The following is a 19,858-nucleotide window of genomic DNA, read 5'->3' as shown; positions in this document are numbered from 1 at the left end:
TTACATCAGATTTAATAATCGCAATTATTTTGAATGTACATATGAATAAATGATTTCATCATAATATTAATAATCACAATTGTTTTATTTCCCATTTGTTGCAACCCTAGCGTATTTTCGTGTGGCAGCGTAAGTACCTACGCTGGCGGCGGCATCGCGCGACATCAAAGGCGATTCCTTACTGTAGGAAATAATATTGTAATACTGTGATATTATCGTAGGTACGTAGATCGGAATACCTAGAAGTATTTCTAGGTTACATTGTTAATAGGTAAATAAGTATTTTCAAATATTTTATACCCGCCATTAGGGGACCATAACCATATAATGTTTTACATAATACTAGCTATACACCGTGGTTTCACCCGCATTGCTCCGCTCCTATTGAGCTTAGCGTGATGATATATTATCATATATGATATGTATATAGCCTATAGCCTTCCACGATAAATGGGCTATCTATAGTTCCTGAGATTAGCGCGTTCGAACAAACAAACTCTTCAGCTTTATAATATTAGTATATATTTTCATTGTTGATGATCGCAAATCTTCTATATTATTAATTGAATGACATTTATAAGCCGTTAAATTAACTTGTGTGCTTTTAGTAAGTGGCAAGCATTATTCATAAACATTTCAAAACAATTTCCTTTTATTTTTGAAGTAGCAACGGATTAAATATTTAAATCTTCCTATCAAGGTGATTGCTCCAAACTTTAAAATTGTCGCACGTATGAGATAAAGTATATCCTCGAAGTGTCATGTATTTGATAATATTACAAGTGGATGTTGGCAATTATTATTAGGGCGGATTTTTCAATGCTTGGATAAAACTTATCCGTCAAATAAAGTATTACACGATAATATTAAAATGTCACGTAAACTGTCAAATACGGGAAATTAGAATACGTTTTTAAAATGGGAGTTTTATACATTATTCGAAGAATAAGTTTTAACCAAGGATTGAAAAATCAGCCCTTAGTTTACTGATACTAATCCCGCTATTTTAGTTATTGTTCTCTTGAAAGCCTAATTCACAATTGATTGAAAAATAATAATTAGGTAGGTAATAACTAATAGGTATGTTTATTAATTACAAGCTGTGCTCTGCGGTTTTACCCGCAGTGCTCCGCTCCTGTTGCTGTTGGTTCTAGCGAGATGATTGTTTGTTTGAACGCGCTAATCTCAGGAACAACTGGTCCTATTTGAAAAATTCTATCGGTGTTAGATAGCCCATTTACCGAGGAAGCCTCCAGGAAGGCTATAGGCTGTATATCATCACACTAAGACCAACCGGAGTGGAGCAATGCGGGTTAAACCGCGGGGCACAGCTAGCAGTATAGTATGAGGGTTACCACACACAAAAAAACTCATCAAAACTTCGAAATAAAACACCAATTATGTATAAATAATCATTTATTAGACACTAGTACATAAGCATCGTAACCAAGCCCCTATCCTCTCGTCCACCCATCGTCTAAAGAGGGACACTCTTGCGTATACAGCCGGTATTTCGTCCCCATAAATTATTACATATGCTACCAATAAAAATACAACTGCCTTCAAGATACTTACCACATTTCGATACACAGTCATAGCACAGATTAAATATATATACTAAAGTTATATTATCAAGGGTTCCACAGAAAAAACTCATCAGTGTGCCCCTGAAAAACTGCCCCATGCTATTGAAGTTGTATCAGTGTATAAAAGAAACAAAACTATCTCCAACTTATATCATACTAGCTGTTCCCCACGGTTTCACCCGCATTGCTCCGTCCCTGTTGGTCTTAGCGTGATGATATATTATAGCTTATAGCCTTACTCGATAAATGAGCTATCTAAAACCGAAAGAATTTTTCAAATCAGACCAGTAGTTCCCGAGATAAGCGCGTTCAAACAAACAAACAAACTCTTCAGCTTCATAATATTAGTAATAGATTTCGCCACATATCAGGGATTGTCACAAAATAAAACAACAACTTGACAAAATCATTTATTAAACACTATAAACATTAGTATCATAACCCCAAGCCCCCATCCTCTCGTCAACCCATCGTCTAAAGAGCGATACTCTAGCGTACACCGCGGGTATTTCGTCCCCACAACCGATGCCCCAAGCAACAAGACCAGCGAGCGTGTAGCGGTCGGGGGCAATGGGGCAGGCGAGGGGCGCACCACCGTCACCCTGGAAATAAAACAGTAATATAAAAAAAATGAATTTTTAAGTATAAAAAGTGCGTGTGTGAAGAGCACACGTGTCAGAAGTGAAAATTCTTTGGCAATATTCGAAAATACCAAAATCTTCCCCTTTCTCCATGACGTGAAGATATTAATTGCCATGGTGCGACATTGAAATTTTTACTCTCAACGCTTATCTCAACGCGCTTATAAAAGTTTCACTTCAAAACACGTAGTGATTATATTCTCTTTGCTTCAAAATTCATCAAAATAATCTTGAATTAGTTAGGTATATTTTTTGAAGTGAAACTTCTTTATCGGGGTTGGACAAAAATTTAGTGTAACATTTTTGCGTTACGCCGTATACGCGTGTCATTTTTGCGTTACGCCATACTCGTGACATTTTTAAGGTCATAAAGAAGTTTCACTTCTTACGTGTGTACTCTAGTACACGCATACATTTTTTTTAAATTATAAATGTTATAGTTTTAGTTTCAGCCTCAGAAAGTATAGTGACTTACTTAATACAAATCAATTTAAATCGCAGTTGATTGAAATAAAATAGGTGAACCTATGTATATTTGATCGTCTCCTTGGCACGTGAGCGTAGAACCGTCCGGTCATGGGTTCGATAAGAATAATTTACCTTACATGTATCCTTCCCAGCAATTTACAGAAACGAAACTTTAACAATCACAATTTTTAAACAAAAAAAATGTTGTGTGGTTTTATGAAACCACGGTAAAAGTGAAACTGTTCGAACGAACACACACCAAAACGTTTGAGACGATGTAATAAAAGTTTCACTTTAAAAAAAATAAGTGACATTGATACAAAGTTTTACATAGGTAGTTACTCCTCCTCCTCACTCGGAAGAGAAAGAAAGAAAACAAATTATTTTATTCAAAATAGCCTACCTTACAAGTATCCTTCCCAGGCTGTCCACCAGCGCACACAAAACTCTTGTGCAACTCAAATCGCTTGCCAAGTCGCGTTTGTTTCAGCTGAGCGTTACATTGGTGAAAGGGGACCATGTCGATCTCCACTTTTTTGAGTATCACCGCGTAGTGGCCTTTTTTACCTGGAAATATCAAATGATAACGGAAAAATTATATTTAAAACTCGAAATATAAATTCGGTTAAACCATTGAATATCTACACTCATGCGACGGCAAAGATGAAAATACGAAACGAACATAATCCATACTAATATTATAAATCCGAAAGTAACTCTGTCTGTCTGTCTGTTACTCAATCACGCCTAAACTACTAAACCAATTTTCATGAAATTTGGTATGGAGATATTTTGATACCCGAGAAAGGACATAGGCTACTTTTTATCCCGGGAAAATGACGCAATCCCCGAAATCCCACGGGAACGGGAACTATGCGGGTTTTTCTTTGACTGCGCGGGCGAAGCCGCGGACGGAAACCTAGTTAATTATACAAACAATTTCTAGAGTTAATTCCGTTTAGTGAATAGAAAACATAGATTTTCGCCTATGGACTATGTTAAATACTCGGTAAGGATGTAGCTTTCTAATGGTAAAGAAATTAGGTTTTAACAACAAACATTTTTTTTGAAGTGAAACGTCTTTATCGGGGTTGGAAAAAAAATTTAGTGTAACATTTTTTCGTTACGCGTGACATTTTTCCGTTACGCGCCATCTTTTTCTTATCCCTACCACGCGTGATTCGACGTATTTCTGTAAAGTTGCATATAGTAAATTATTTTTTGTAAAATAAGGTTATAAAGAAGTTTCACTTCTTATATTGTGTGTACACTAGTACACGCACAATTTTTGAAGTGAAACTTCTTTATCGGGGTTGGACAAAAATTTAGTGTAACATTTTTGCGTTACGCCGTACGCGTGACATTTTTGCGTTACGCCGTACGCGTGACATTTTGCGTTACGCCATACTCGTGACATTTTTAAGGTCATAAAGAAGTTTCACTTCTTACGTGTGTACACTAGTCACGCACACATTTTTTAAATTAAGTTACATCCTTGGTTACATCAAACTTTTCTTTTAATCACAAACCAATCACAACACAGCATTTAAGTACCAACGTATGCCATATTTTATTATCTATGGCAAGTTTATACAACAGAACATACCAAAAACATTCTTGCCCCATCCATTAGCGATACAGTTCTTATTATTCTCAAACTCCTGCATGTTCTCCGGCATACAGATGACGTTGATATGATCCGCCAGCTCGAAAGGTTGGTCCAGACGAAGTAAAGCCAGATCGTTGCGGAGGCTTTTGGGATTGAAGTCTGGAATTAATGAACCTTTATTGCAGAAATAATAATGTTTAACACAATTGGACACTATTAAAAATGTAAGTAATATAGTCCCATGTCCCCTAGTGGGGTAAGGGGCAGATGCATACATCTATTTCACTGATCGTTTTTTTCTTTAAACGTAAGTATAACACGAAGATGATATAATTAAACAGGGGATATATGATTAATAATTATTTAATAGAAAAGAGCCGTGCCTAGTACAAGTGTCAGAAGTGAAACTAGGCATACACATTTTTTGGGCAAGATTCAAAGATATCAAAATCCTCGTCGTCCATGACGTGACGGTAATGCCATGACGCGACCTAAAAGTTTTACTATCAATGCGCCTATTAATATAAATGTATAAGCGTTATCTAATCAAGAGTTTAGGCTATTAATTAAACGGCTGAATTTAAAAAAGAAGGCATTTCTCAATTCTTTGTGTTCTTTTTATGTAATTTTTTCAGTGTGAGATCTGTAATTTATCTGCCACATAGAAAGCATTTAACTCACCATTCCTAATAACAATTTCGCTAACAAGCCGTTCCTGTGCCTCCAGTCGTTCCTTGTTTGTCTGTGTGTCCCACTCTCCCGCCCGAACCTTTAATGTTCCGGGAGCGAACCTGGACAATATGTATGTTAATTAATAGGTTGTTAGATTTGACTATATGAAAGAGGTTCAAGATTAGTATAAAAGTAAGTGAGACAAAACATATTTTCAGTGAATTTATTATTAGTTCAAAAGTTGTATGTTTAACAGATCGTGCCGTGTGTGAAAATTGTCCTGAAATATTTATTAAAATAAATATTTATTATTATTAGTACAAACTTACGCTGCCGCGATATGTGCGCCTGTCATCACCACCTGGGGGTGTATGAGCACCCCAACCCCCACATAACTGCCATTTAGAGCGTCTAAAAGAGCTATCACCCAGGGGAATTCGCCGAATTGCGCTTCGTTTCCCTGTAATTAAAATAGGTAAACGTTTTACTTTCCTTATTATAGGTATATTTAAATAATAATTAAAAAAAAAAATATATTTTTAAGAATAGAAAAGGTAAAAAATGTTTAATCTGTTTACATAATTATTATAGCAATCAAGAAGCTTATATGTAGCAATCAGTAGCAATATAAAGATCACTATAAATAAATGAAGGCGTTGGTACTTGGTAGAAATGACATATAACATCAACCAATAATTTTTGGCGCCAGAATCCAACCATTTTAATTGACATTTTGACAGTTCAGTCATGTCTAATGTCACTTCTTAAGCCAATTATTGGTAAATTATTATAAAAGAAAAAGCTGTAAATATCTAAAAAATTAAAATTCACCAGTTTCATCAATTTACTTTGACGTTGAAAACTTTGTCAAACAATGTGTTGTTTAACGTGAATACAAAGTTTGACTCTAAAGACCGTATCAACTATCAAATTAAAACTAATTCAATCATAACTATACTTCATCATCATCATACTACTAAAATCCTCCTAACAAATCTAGGTACAGTAAAATACTTACATTCCCACCAGTAATTTGGAAGTCTAGACCATTAGGGTTCCTATATCCACACTGTTTCAATAATTTAGGGTCCGGCTTAGGCGCGGGATACTTATTGACAGTATCGGGTTCTGTACAACACCTTTCTACAGTTTCTTGACAGTCTTCTTCGCCAAATCTTAAATTGGAAAACCGTAAAATTAATATTATACAAGCGTATAGTAACTCTGTCTGTCTGTCTCTTCTTCACGTTTCAACTGAATCGATTTGGATGAAATTTGGTACGAATATAGTAAGATGCAGGCGAATTGAGAAACTCCTCATTTTTGAAGTCGGTTGGAAAAAACCTACGTCATATCTATAGGTAAGTACTAATATTAGAAAGCTGATGAGTTTGTTCGTTTGTTTGTTTGTTTGTTTGAACGGGCTAATCTCGGGAACTATTGGTCCGATTTGATAAATTCTTTCGGTGTTAGATAGCCCATTTATCGAGGTAAGCTATAGAGTATAGGCTATATATCATCACGCTAAGACCAACAGGAGCGGAGTACTCCGGGTAAAACCGCAGAGCACAGCTAGTATTAAAAAGGTACCTGATATCCAGCATCCCCCAGCCAGTGACACTCGCGTTAGATATCTCGTTACCATTTAAGTCCTTATCGCACAGGTAATAAGGCACACATTTGCATTGATTCCCATTGCTGTCTGTGAGATATGTAGCGGCCTCTGTAGGCTTTATTGTGATCTGAAAATTTTTGATAAAATAAAATTATAATACAATTTTTGAGTAGGTACATAAGGTATAACAGAGGTTCTAGGTTCGATTAAAAAAAAAAACTGGAAATAAAAGATTTGTGGGATATATTTCTACGTAATACATTTTTTTTATTTATTTTCTTATTTGCATATAGCTAGAAGTGTATGTTAGACTAGCTATTAATCACAGAAAGTACAGCTGCCTTCAAAAAGTACAAAAAAAATCAAGTACCTACGTCAAACGGAGTCGGTGCGTCTTATTAAATTTAACTTCAAAATATTTTGGATTTTTCGCACCGTTTTCTTATGAATTTTAATATTACTGTTTAAGTTTACACGAATACTTATTTTACCCAATTACCTAAAAACACACATAATACTAATACCACAGTATTACAATATTATTGTAATACTGTGCTAATACTATTAGAACCTTTTTTCGTCAAAAAACTTACATCTTCCAATTTTTTGTCTCCTCCCGTCGTGGTGGTCGGGGGAGTACCAAATATTTCCACCAGGACACTAGGGTCTATCGTGGCTTGGGGGTATCCAGCTGTCAGGACCAGGAACCAGCTGATGATGAAAAGCATCTGAAAATCAAATGCGTATTTTAAGTTTTCTTTTTTTCATCCCACAGAAAGCGAATTAATTCTAAAGGGCGTAAATACCTGGAATTGAACATCGAAAAATCAATCAGCACATTTTCTCTAACACCTAGCAGCATGTGTAGCATTGAGCAAAATGAGAGATTTTAAAAAAGAAAGATCAGTTTTATTTAATAACTAGCGGTCCGCCCCGGCTTCGCCCGTGGTACATGTTTACGTTTTCTCTACATAAGAACCATCCTCGTACTTCAAGGAATATAATAAAAAAATAATTATCGAAATCGGTTCAGCCGTTCTCAAGTTATGCGCTTACCAACACATTTTGGGATTCATTTTTATATTATAGACTAGCGGTCCGCCCCGGCTTCGCCCGTGGTACATATTTACGTTTTCTCTACATAAAAACCTTCCTCGTACTTACTTCAAGGAATATAATAAAAAAAGAATTATCGAAATCGGTTCAGCCGTTCTCGAGTTATGCGCTTACCAACACATTTTGCGATTCATTTTTATATTATAGATTCTGAGTAAATTAAAATCTATACTAATATTATAAAGCTGATGAGTTTGTTTGTTTGTTTGAACGCGCTAATCTCGGGAACTACTGGTCCGATTTGAAAAATTATTTCGGTGTTCGATAGCCCATTTATCGAGGAAGGCTAAGACGCTCATCACGCTTTAAGGAGCGGAGCAATGCGGGTGAAACCGCGGAACACAGCTAGTAATACATCTTTTCATTATAAATTATAATGATTTTAAAATGAATACTCAGAATCGAATGATTAATTGCTCGTTTAAATATTAAAACAACCATCTTTTGTTATGAGTAAAAAACAAATTGAATATTCAAGTTATTGACAATTATCATAAATTGACTAGATGAGAGTTGAGATGGTCGTTATTTTAAATCGGCTGTATAACGAAACAAGTTTTCAGTTAGATCAAATAGTTATATTATGTTTTATCTATACTAATACTAGCTGCGCTCCTTCCTTGATAAATGGGCTATCTAATACCGAAGAAGATCACAATCAACGCGTAATGAATAAATGCTAGGTCATACTTATCATTTTGTGACGTCACTCCTCAGTTACAACTCGGATTTTCCTTTACACGATCGATTACTCAATTTGGAAAAACATTTCAAGTGATACGGATTAAAGATCGGTAAAACAAAACTGTTAATTTTTATTTTTTATTTAAAGAAATTTTATTTAGAAAACAAAGTTTACAAAAAAAATAACAAATAATTTTTACCACTTGCAGTGACAAAATAAAATTCCGTTATTTTTAAGTGATGTTAAATGCCAAAATTCTAAAAAAATGCTGTGACTTTTGTTCTTTGTAATCTACAGAGTTGTTTAGATAAAACATTTTATAGATTTTTACATTTTATAGCTTAGCTTTCCACCCGCGGCATCGCCTGCGCAGTCAAAGAAAAACCCGCATAGTTCCCGTTCCCGTGGTATTTCCGGGATAAAACCTTTCCTATGTCCTTTCTTGGGTGTCAAAATATCTCTATACCAAATTTCATGCAAATTGGTTCAGTAGTTAAGGCGTGATTGAGTAACAGACAGACAGACAGAGTTACTTTCGCATTTATAATATTAAGTACCTATGGATTGCAACGAAAATACCAAACTACGATTTCATAATAGTACCTCTAAATGTGGTTTACCGCGAAATTTCTTAGTTTGGTACTAAATAAGTAGGTAAAATAGTAAATCTATACCTACTAATATTATAAAGCTGAAGAGTTTGTTTGTTTGAACGCGCAAATCTCAGGAACTACTAGTCCGATTTGAAAAATTCTTTCGATGTTAGATACCCGATTCATCGAAGATAGGCTATATTATATCAGGCTTTTTTTTTATTGGTAATAGGGAAGCGCTTGACCACAATCTCGCCTGATGTTAAGCTGAGATGTGGTCTAAGATGGAACGCGCTTCCCTAGAAGGTACCTGTTCACTCTACGCTTGAAGGCTATAAGTAGATAGGCTATATATCATCACGCTAAGACCAACCGGAGCCGATCACTGCAGGTAACACCGCGGGGCACAGCTAGTACATAATAGGTACATTAAGGCAGCTATAAAATAGCACATAATTTATCCTGTTCCAAACCGGGTGAAGCCAAGGCCACTATTTGACCTAAAATAAATATTTTATCATACAATATTTAAGTAACTGATTTTTATCGCAGATAAACTTTAAGTCACTGACCTCTATGTCCAAGTAAAAAGCATTTTACGGTTGGTCCTCACACTATCTCTACATAGTGTAAAACAAGTGCGCATTCCGTCTGTCTGTCCCTACTCCCTATGTATGTTTATATGTTTATCACTACATAGTATAAAACAAAGTCGCTTTTTCTGTCCCTATGTCTCTTTGTTTGCTTAAATCTTTAAAACTACGCAACGGGTTTTGATGCGGTTTTTTTTAATAGATAGAGTGATTCAAGAGGAAGGTTTTAGTATTTAATTTATTAGGTTTTAGACAAAGCGGGCGAAGCCGCGGGCGGTAAGCTAGTAGATATATAAAACTACACAATGAATTTTGGAATAGAGTGGTTTCCGAGGAAAATTTGAGCATAATATAATTTTAGGCGCCGAAACCGCGGGCCGAAAGAAAGTTAATATCTGCGAATTACCTACTTACGTGGGTTACCGTTTACTGCGAAAGAAAAAGAGTTTTTCCAGTTTAAGTACGTACTTATGTAAGTTTTATACACTTACATACATGCTTAAACCAAAGTAGATACCAAAGAAATATGTATATTAATTCTTTGGTACACCGAAAAACCCAAACCACTGGACGGATTTTGACTTATGAGGTGTCGTTGTAAACATTATAGAACTGTGGTATTGACATAGATTAGTTAAATAAACTGTTGGTTTTTTATCATAGGTCAAAAAATTCTTGAAATAAAAATGGTTGAATCATGGGCAGAAGTTGCTTGTAAAAAACGAGAATGACATTATCATCCATTGGCCTTTATTATTCATCGAATTAAAAACAAAGAGCTAAGTGTGCCATTGTAAAAATAAATCTGTCTTAATATAAACTAGTCGCTCGTCCCGGCTTTGTTCGTAACTTATGTCAGTCAGAAATAATCTTTGGTGAAGTGTAGCCAAATCGGTCTCGTAAGTAGTTTCGGAAGTTAATCCAATTTACCCTCTATATGTGTGCAAAATTTCATTGTTATCGGTTCAGTAGTATTTGCGTGAAAGGGAAACAAACATACCCATACATCAATCTTTTATATTAAACTAGTGGTACGTCCCGGCTTCGCCCGTGGTACCTACATGTTTACACTATCCTATCTCTCAAGTTGGATCGAACTGCACATGGTGTGCGAATTTTATCATAATCGGTTAAGTGTTTTAGGAGTCCATTGAGGACAAACATTGTGACACGAGATTTAAATATATTAAGATTGTGCTTAATACAAGGTGGGCCAAAAGAAATCACCCTATTGGAAGATGCTCTCATTTTTGCAAATGGCCGCCAATGTCAAATCTGTTTTGACATTTGTGTACTGGACAGATGTAGAATACAAGTGAACAAGCCATGGAGCGATACAGTACCCAATAACGCGGAATAATCGTGTCAACTTTTTTGCGTAACAATTCGTCGCCGATTCCCCGGCCGTCCGACACTGACTGCGCAAACACTGCGCCGTTTGGCCACCAACCTTGAAGAGTATGGGACCACACGAGACGTTGCCAAGAGTGGCCGGCCCCGGAGCGCCCGTTCTGCCGAGAATATCGCCGCTGTTGCCGAGGATGTCGAGCTGTCGCCGGAAACATGCTACGGGCACGGTGCACGCTATAGGGCCATGTTGACTGAGTTTTTTTCTGCCGCATTTGGACGAATTAGGACTGGAGAATATGTGGTTCCAACAGGACGGAGCAAGGGCACACACTGCGCGAGCCACAACCGATATTCTGAGGGCGGCTTTCCCGGGTCGCCTCATCTCTCGTTTTAGCGATTTGCACTGGCCCGAAAGATCGCCCGATTTAAACGTTCCAGACTTTTTTGTGGGGTTTTTTTGTAGTCCCGTGTTTACATGAACAAACTGAGGCCTTGGAAGCCCTCAAGGACAACATTAGACACGAGTGCGAGAATTTGTCGCCCGAAGTTCTCGCTGAAGTGATGAGAAATGCCATAAAACGAGCCCGTATAGCAATCAATTGTGACGGCGCCAATTTGGCCGATATCATCTTCTCGACTTCACCAATAAAATTTTAAAGGTTCAAATAAACATAATCAATAAACAGAATCGCAGTTTTTCATTTAGAAAAAAAATGAGAGCCAAACAACATCGGATGACTTCTTTTGGTCCACCTTGTAGTTATAAGGGGGTCGAGGGTGCTTATAAAAATAAATAACTATCAAAAAGGAAAACAATATGGTGACATAGAAGAGGTTGATAAATTATATTCTAATAAAAAAAATGCTTTAGCTGAAAAGTTTGTTTGGTGGGTTGAATTCGCCAATCTCAGGAGTCCGATTTGAAAAATTATTTTATTTTTAGATAGCCCATGTGTCGAGGAAGGTTCGACTATATATACCTAATCACGGTAACACTTATAATAGCCTAACAATGCGAGTAAAACTATGCGGGGCAAAGCCAGTGATCAATGTCTAGGGAGAAAACAGGAGAAATCGTTTGTATGGAGTAAACCTTAATTATTAAATTAGCAATATAATGTCATTATAGAATTAAAATTAAATATGCAAAAATATGATTCAACATGTACACCATTTTGATCATGGTCATGGTCAATGCTCAAGAAGTCACATAAAGATATCAGTTCTTATTTATTCGGCAATAATTTTATGAATTTGGTAAGCCAAAAATTACATTTGGTGCCTCAGGGTTGTGTATTGTTCCAACAATTTATTGAACCGGTTTTTGGTAAGCCAATAAGTCTGTTGCGAAAAGCGCTAATATAGTCAGTTAGTTAAAATCACGTATTTTAAATATTATTTTTATATTTTGGAATTAACGCAATTGTCAAAACAGTAACACCTCTTTACACGGTGACAGTAAATTAAAAAAAGTAATAAAAAAGCAAACTCATATCAAAATTTTAAATTTCGAACATCCGCGCTGGACAATCCCAAACTCGATATTGTCATTGACCCGTCAGTGACCTTGACGCAGCCATCTTGTTTTCATGTGATACGAAGTGCATTACGTTCAGATTTAATAAACGAAGGTTAAATAATGTATTGTTTATATTGAATATGTCGGTTATCCGTTTACAAAGCATTTGATGTAGGGGGAAACCGGGAGACTTGCCCAGGTGGGAGAGTTGAACCACTTTCAATAACTTTTTAAATTAGGCTCCAAATTACGCCAAGTGGCAAACAAATAAACGCGCGTAACCCGCCAATCCCAAGCAACTCACAATTTTAAGTGATAACAGACGCGTTCGAACGTGAGTTCCGAAAAAGTGGTTTCATCGTCGCGGAGTGAATTTTTTTGGATTTGTTGTTTTAATTGCTATGCACGCATTTATGACGGTATGTATCAAACACCTACGTTATTGCATTACTAGATTATCATATTTTGTCGTATGTTCAGTGTTGTTCTCCAGTTGATGGTGGATTTGTTGGAAAAAGTCAAGATATGGCCTTGTGTCGGGTTCGGGAGAGTTGAACCATTCTGCAGTCGGGAGACTTAAACAGTGGTTCAACTCTCCCTTTGCAGTTTGTATAGGTACAATTAAGTTAGCTTTTGTTTTGTTTCAGAAAGAAAATGCCATTTCAGAATGAGCCTAAGGAAGGTAGTCGTCGCAGGAAACCGTTTACTAAGTCTGAGATGGAAAGCGCAGTCAGAGAAATAAAGAGTGGCAAATCTATTCGTTAAATTGCAATCACGTATGGGATAGACAGAACCACTTTACGGTATTACCTGTTAGGTGAACAAAAGTTAACGCCTTTGCAAGACAAAACTAGCATTCGATTACGCCGAATTCCTCCAAATTGAAAGGAGGTTTCTTGTTGTAGGTACATCCAGGAGGTATGTGTCGGCCTCACTAAAAATGGCGTAGAAGAGTTAATTTGTCACAATTGCAATAAAATGTAACGAGTAACAAATTGAATTACTAAACCTATGTTGATTTTGCATATGCACTCTTTGAGACTGATAGCTATTCTTAATTAATTGTAAGAATAAATGTCTTTAAATTAGTTTTGGTAGATTTATATAGCAGTAGATACCTCAAAACGAGCATTTAATTAATAAAAAGAAGCGAATGTTATGTTAAGGAGTTGTTCTGAAAACATTTGGTTAATTATTTTCACTAAATTGTTTAGAAGATGATTATGAATAATCTAGTTATTACTTATTGTTAAATGTGTCTAAATAATACATAACTAATGGATAATATGCTTTATTTGCTTCATTTCCCCTCTCTAAAAAGGTATGGGCAAGTGTCCCGCACCTGATGGGCAAGTGTCCCGCCTTTTGGGGAGACTTGAATCAAAACTCATTTTTCATTACAACTTAGTTTACTACGTTCTGGTTGCAATTTTTATTTTCAGAATAGTATAAAATCTTAGCTAGATAATAAGGCTTCCATATGGTGTAGATCTTAAAGCTCTCAAGGTCACTGATCAGATTTTATAGAGTTTTTAGTAAAAAGCGGTTCAAGTCTCCCGGACTCCCTCTACATATTTTTAAATGTATTGGCATTTGGCAATGGCAAAACCTTCTTCCCCTGGGGGCTGGGGCCGACGGTATCTAAGCAAGAATTCCCCACTTAAAGGCCTAAGCAATTTTTTTTTATAAATAATTATAATGATACTTAATTTTAAAGATCGTCGGGAAGTTTGTTTAAATTATTAATTACAATTTCTATACACTTTTCTCGTTGCGTTGAGGGTTTTATTTAATTTTTATGCCATGGACCTAAAAAAATGCTATTAATGCTGCATGGCTGCTAATATGTATGTGTAGCCTCCACGTATATTTATATGAAATATCACTAAATGGAAGGCGAGACAATTCGGTATTTTTGTTATTAATTAATATAGCAGTAACTATTATTTATTTATTATTTATTAGATGGTAATTTATTTAAATTTATTTAACGTATTCTGATTGACGCGACCTATATTATTTAATTATTATTTATAAAACCTTACCTCAATTACGAAACCTAACCTAATTATTTGTTCTTTATTAATTATCGATTCCTAGTCAATAATCAACCGCCTCCTTGGTACAGAGGTTGACGCGTAAGCGTAGAACCTAGGGCATATCCGCAATTTCCATGGTACTCGACCTCTTCGTTTTCAATTCTTTGCTATGACTTTCTTCAATATAATTGAACGAATTATGAAGTTTTTTACTACGACCGCCATCTTCACACATAAACACAGCGCTTGAAGCGCCTCTACCACCTACCAATAATTACTGTAACTTCTTTAGGATATTATGATCAAATAATTTTGATCATTTCACGGAAAAACCGCGCGTTTAGTTGCCCATATCGAGAAACGATTTTTGACGTGACAACGTCTTATAATTCGATAGCCGGCTGCACGCACGAAAAAACATGACTCATGCGGCGTTAGTCGTTACCTCGCTCTGAGGCGTTCCATGTAGGCTTGAAGTGCAAGCGAGAGCGCGGAACGAGCGACAAAGAAGCACAATAGGCCGTTGTCACGTTCAACTCCTCCTCCCTCGGCCTCCACGGTCCCTCGACCTAAACCCCATTGATTTGTTTCAATGGGAATACTAAAAAGACCTCGGCTACTTGAGAGAATGCCACAATTTGGACGAAATAACCCGGAAATTCGTAGTAGCAGAAAAAACCATTAAAAATGATAAAAGGGCATTCAGACATTTGAAAGACAACTTTTTACGGTGATGTCGCACTTGCATTGAGCAACAGCGGGGTTATTTTAAAAATTTCTGGTAATTAAACACCTATTTATTGGTTTTAATGATCATTATGTTAATTCAATTTTTGCACTTACCACATTTAGATTTAAATTTTTCGATTGAAGCCTTCTGAATAATTAAATGAAATTTTCAGGGTAGCTATCTGATAGATAGAGCAAGTTTTTAAAAGTCAAACGGAAAACTTTTTTTATGTGATTTTATTTTTTTACGGGCCCTTGAAGTGGTGAACATACTGGGTAATTTTATCTTTCTTGCCATTTAATTCTTTTTTTTATTCCATTCAAAGATCTAACGATAGTAAATGTTGCTATACAGAATTGGCCTATCTTTCAGCTTAGCACACAAAAAAAATCAAGCATGTTCCGCAATCATTGACGTCAGCATGAGTGAAAATATCATCGTACTCGGCGATAGGTGAAAAATTGAAAAAAACGTCATAACTCCGAAAATACGAAAAATCGCATAACATACATGGGGGTGATTCGGATAGCCCTCTAGGTCCTCTACCTCTCAGCTTCCGTTCATCACTACTTTTTGGTACACCCTGTATAGAGGGTAACTTGGATTAACACATAGGATAATATCCTGTGTTAATCGCGGAAATCTTTGAAAACGCGGGCAAAGCCGCGGGCGGAAATCTAGTTCAGTAATAAATAGTTAATTATAAATTAAAAATGACTCTACATTTTAAAAACAGGTTGTTTTTTAATCATCTTATTATTTTAATCCTATACTTACTATACGAAACCAGTAACATAATTCTAACAAAAAATAGTGAAGACACAAAGATGACACAGGCTAATTAACTTACATTTAGTTCTTCCATTTTGATGTATAAAAAATAGTTAATGTCTTTTTAAAATAATATTCACTACACTTCTAAACACACTAGGAACTTTTTTAATACAAAACTCCTTGGTCAGTTAAAAAAAAGTATTTTGGCGCGAGCGTGCGCGCCTCGATTCACACACAGACTAACTAATAAATAAATACAAGAACTTCAAGGAAAACCGCTTATTTTATAAACGATGATTCTTTGTCTAATAATAATTACAGTGAGATGAACGTGGTTAGTTATTATTTTAATAATTTGATAGTAATGTCCCTGTTGCAGGAAAATATTAAGCTTGGTCGTTTTGCAAGTTAAAATTTATTGCAATCCCGTTATCATGTATATTATCTTGGGGTCATAATATTTAATTGAGATAAAATTATGCCGACGATTAAAATGGGCGTGCAAATTGCTGGTCTATCATTTATGATTCCGTCACATTAATAGATATACCTACTTAAATAAATAATAGTTAAAAAAAACTAAAAAACACGCTTTTTGTAAAAAACCGAACTAAAAAATAGAAAATTTTATCAAATTAGTGTATTGTCATCGGTCCTCAATAAATCTACAAAGTTTGAACGAAGTCTGGTCGTTTAAAGTGGGTCAAAATCGCGCCCAAAGAAGTCGGTTACAAACAAACATACAGGTGAAGCTAATATAAAGCGTGTAAAAACTCTGAAATTATTGTATTGTCACCGATCCTTGACTTCACAGAAGGAGGGCAACGTTTTTATTTTTTAAAGATTTAATTATTATCCCTAATCAGAGTACAAAGTAGAATATTGAACATACCTACTATTATACTATGTAGTATTGATAATAAATATAATTTAATAAAAACATAATAGACTACAGGCCCATGTTGAAAAAGTTATGGGTCATTTGAACCACCAGGTAACCTATCTAGAACGATAGAGATATAGAGCATAAAATAATAAGATTCAGCACTATGCCGTGACTTGTAAGCTGTCCACCTGAGTGAAGTAGAGACAAAAATAGAGAGACAAAATCAAATGACCAAATTTACCCCGGCAATTGTCGGAGAATTAAAATAAATTCCGACTTTGTGTACCACCATTTTTGTACGGCATCTGTGTACGGCATCACTATTTCAATACTGCTTTTAATCCATTATTCCGCAACGCCGTGCAAAAATCATAGAGACAAGGGGAAAAAATCTCTACCTGTACTTTAACGAATTCTCATCTGCACTCATCATCATCTACATGGGCCTGTAGTCTATAAAAAACACGATGATTAAAACAATTGAAATAATTATTGTGTTGTCACCGATCCTTGATAAAGAAGATCAAAATCTAAAGGAGTTGTTCACATACAGGTGAAGTTAATAATTAATAAAATCATGTTAATAATGCTATGATGTAAATCGATGCCAATAGATAGAGCCAATAGAAATCAGGTACGTAAAGCTGGCGATGAAAAATTAGCGAAATTAAAAAAAAACAACACCAGAATTTGTTGCTTATTTGTTGCTAATTAGTTGCTATAATGACGATTTTGTTGCTCAACCCGTTCGCTGAAAATCAGCAACAGTTCTAGCTTAACGTTAAGGTAGCGTGAAGAAATTGGAAAAAGGGATGGATCGTTGCAAAAATGCAGGTGAATTTGTTGCTAATTTGTTGCTGCATAAAAACAGTGAAAATTTAGAATTTTTTTCATTGGCGCCAAAAATAACACAGGCCACGTCAACTTAATTGTCGATTTTCGGTAGTGAAACATAAAAAAAAATTTGTTGCTCCTCACATCGTTCACTGTCACAGTGTACGGAGCCAGCAACAAAATAGAAACCGGAAGTAGAGTTAATTTTGAAACCAGTTTGCTAGAAAATCGTCCACGCCAGCTTAACTGTCGATTTTCGGTGTTGAAACATAAAAAAAAAATTTGTTGCTCCTCACATCGTTCACTGGCACAGTGTACAGAGCCAGCAACAAAATAGAAACCGGAAGTAGAGTTAATTTTGAAACCGGTTTGCTAGAAAATCGTCCACGCCAGCTTAACTGTCGATTTTCGGTAGTGAAACATAAAAAAAAAAATTGTTGCTCCTCACATCGTTCACCGGCACAGTGTACAGAGCCAGCAACAAAATAGAAACCGGAAGTAGAGTTAATTTTGAAACCGGTTTGCTAGAATATCGTCCACGCCAGCTTAACTGTCGATTTTCGGTAGTGAAACATAAAAAAAAAAATTGTTGCTCCTCACATCGTTCACTGGCACAGTGTACAGAGCCAGCAACAAAATAGAAACCGGAAGTAGAGTTAATTTTGAAACCGGTTTGCTAGAAAATCGTCCACGCCAGCTTAACTGTCGATTTTCGGTAGTGAAACATAAAAAAAAAATTGTTGCTCCTCACATCGTTCACCGGCACAGTGTACAGAGCCAGCAACAAAATAGAAACCGGAAGTAGAGTTAATTTTGAAACCGGTTTGCTAGAATATCGTCCACGCCAGCTTAACTGTCGATTTTCGGTAGTGAAACATAAAAAAAAATTTGTTGCTCCTCACATCGTTCACTGGCACAGTATACAGAGCCAGCAACAAAATAGAAACCGGAAGTAGAGTTAATTTTGAAACCGGTTTGCTAGAAAATCGTCTACGCCAGCTTAACTGTCGATTTTCGGTAGTGAAACATAAAAAAAAATTTGTTGCTCCTCACATCGTTCACTGGCACAGTGTACAGAGCCAGCAACAAAATCGAAACCAGAAGTAGAGTTAATTTTGAAACCGGTTTGCTCGAAAATCGTCCACGCCAGCTTAACTGTCGATTTTCGGTGTTGAAACATAAAAAAAAAATTTGTTGCTCCTCACATCGTTCACCGGCACAGTGTACAGAGCCAGCAACAAAATAGAAACCGGAAGTAGAATTAATTTTGAAACCGGTTTGCTAGAAAATCGTCCACGCCAGCTTAACTGTCGATTTTCGGTAGTGAAACATAAAAAAAAATTTGTTGCTCCTCATATCGTTCACTGGCACAGTGTACAGAGCCAGCAACAAAATAAAAACCGGAAGTAGAATTAATTTTGAAACCGGTTTGCTCGAATATCGTCCACAACAGCTTAACTGTCGATTTTCCGTAGTGAAACAAAAAAGAAATTTGTTGCTCCTCACATCGTTCACTAGCACAGTGTACAGATCCAGCAACAAAATAGAAACCGGAAGTAGAGTTAATTTTGAAACCGGTTTGCTAGAAAATCGTCCACGCCAGCTTAACTGTCGATTTTCGGTAGTGAACCATAAAAAAAAAATTTGTTGCTCCTCACATCGTTCACCGGCACAATGTACAGAGCCAGCAACAAAATAGAAACCGGAAGTAGAGTAAATTTTGAAACCGGTTTGCTAGAAAATCGTCCAGGCCTGCTTAACTGTCGATTTTCGGTAGTGAAACATAAAAAAAAAATTTGTTGCTCCTCACATCGTTCACCGGCACAGTGTACAGAGCCAGCAACAAAATAGAAATCGGAATTAGAGTTAATTTTGAAACCAGTTTGCTAGAATATCGTCCACGCCAGCTTAACTGTCGATTTTCGGTAGTGAAACAAAAAAAAAATTTGTTGCTCCTCACATCGTTCACTAGCACAGTGTACAGATCCAGCAACAAAATAGAAACCGGAAGTAGAGTTAATTTTGAAACCGGTTTGCTAGAAAATCGTCCACGCCCGCGCCAGCTTAACTGTCGATTTTCGGTAGTGAACCATAAAAAAAATTTGTCGCTCCTCACATCGTTCACCGGCACAATGTACAGAGCCAGCA

The 19,858-nt window shown here is 36.1% G+C and overlaps 1 protein-coding gene across 1 annotated transcript; it reads right to left on the bottom strand.

The window, feature by feature from the left end:
* Positions 1 to 1,983: 1,983 nt before the first annotated feature.
* Positions 1,984 to 16,241, bottom strand: LOC149476052 (phenoloxidase-activating factor 2-like). The gene is made up of 9 exons (XM_089712670.1): positions 16,067 to 16,241; positions 7,185 to 7,319; positions 6,567 to 6,718; positions 5,995 to 6,151; positions 5,306 to 5,436; positions 4,986 to 5,095; positions 4,302 to 4,463; positions 3,099 to 3,262; positions 1,984 to 2,188 (listed from the first exon to the last, which is right to left on the bottom strand). Exons 1-9 carry the CDS (start codon positions 16,079 to 16,081, stop codon positions 2,000 to 2,002), a joined length of 1,215 nt encoding a protein of 404 aa, XP_089568796.1. The 5' UTR covers positions 16,082 to 16,241; the 3' UTR covers positions 1,984 to 1,999.
* Positions 16,242 to 19,858: the final 3,617 nt, after the last annotated feature.

The sequence above is a fragment of the Colias philodice genome, chromosome 29, assembly GCF_061535455.1.
Source record: "Colias philodice isolate Cphi_HAF_F1 chromosome 29, ilColPhil1 Martin Lab GWU primary, whole genome shotgun sequence".
Classification (NCBI taxonomy): domain Eukaryota; kingdom Metazoa; phylum Arthropoda; class Insecta; order Lepidoptera; family Pieridae; genus Colias; species Colias philodice.
This window is presented reverse-complemented; position numbering and strand designations above follow the sequence as displayed.

Excerpts from the sequence above, each read along its gene's own strand:
- LOC149476052 (XM_089712670.1), bottom strand. Across the intron at positions 4,464-4,985 it reads CGAAATTGTTATTAGGAATG|ACTTCAATCCCAAAAGCCTC; the intron begins GTGAGTTAAATG and ends CATTAATTCCAG. Across the intron at positions 2,189-3,098 it reads CTGGGAAGGATACTTGTAAG|GGTGACGGTGGTGCGCCCCT; the intron begins GTAGGCTATTTT and ends TTTTATTTCCAG.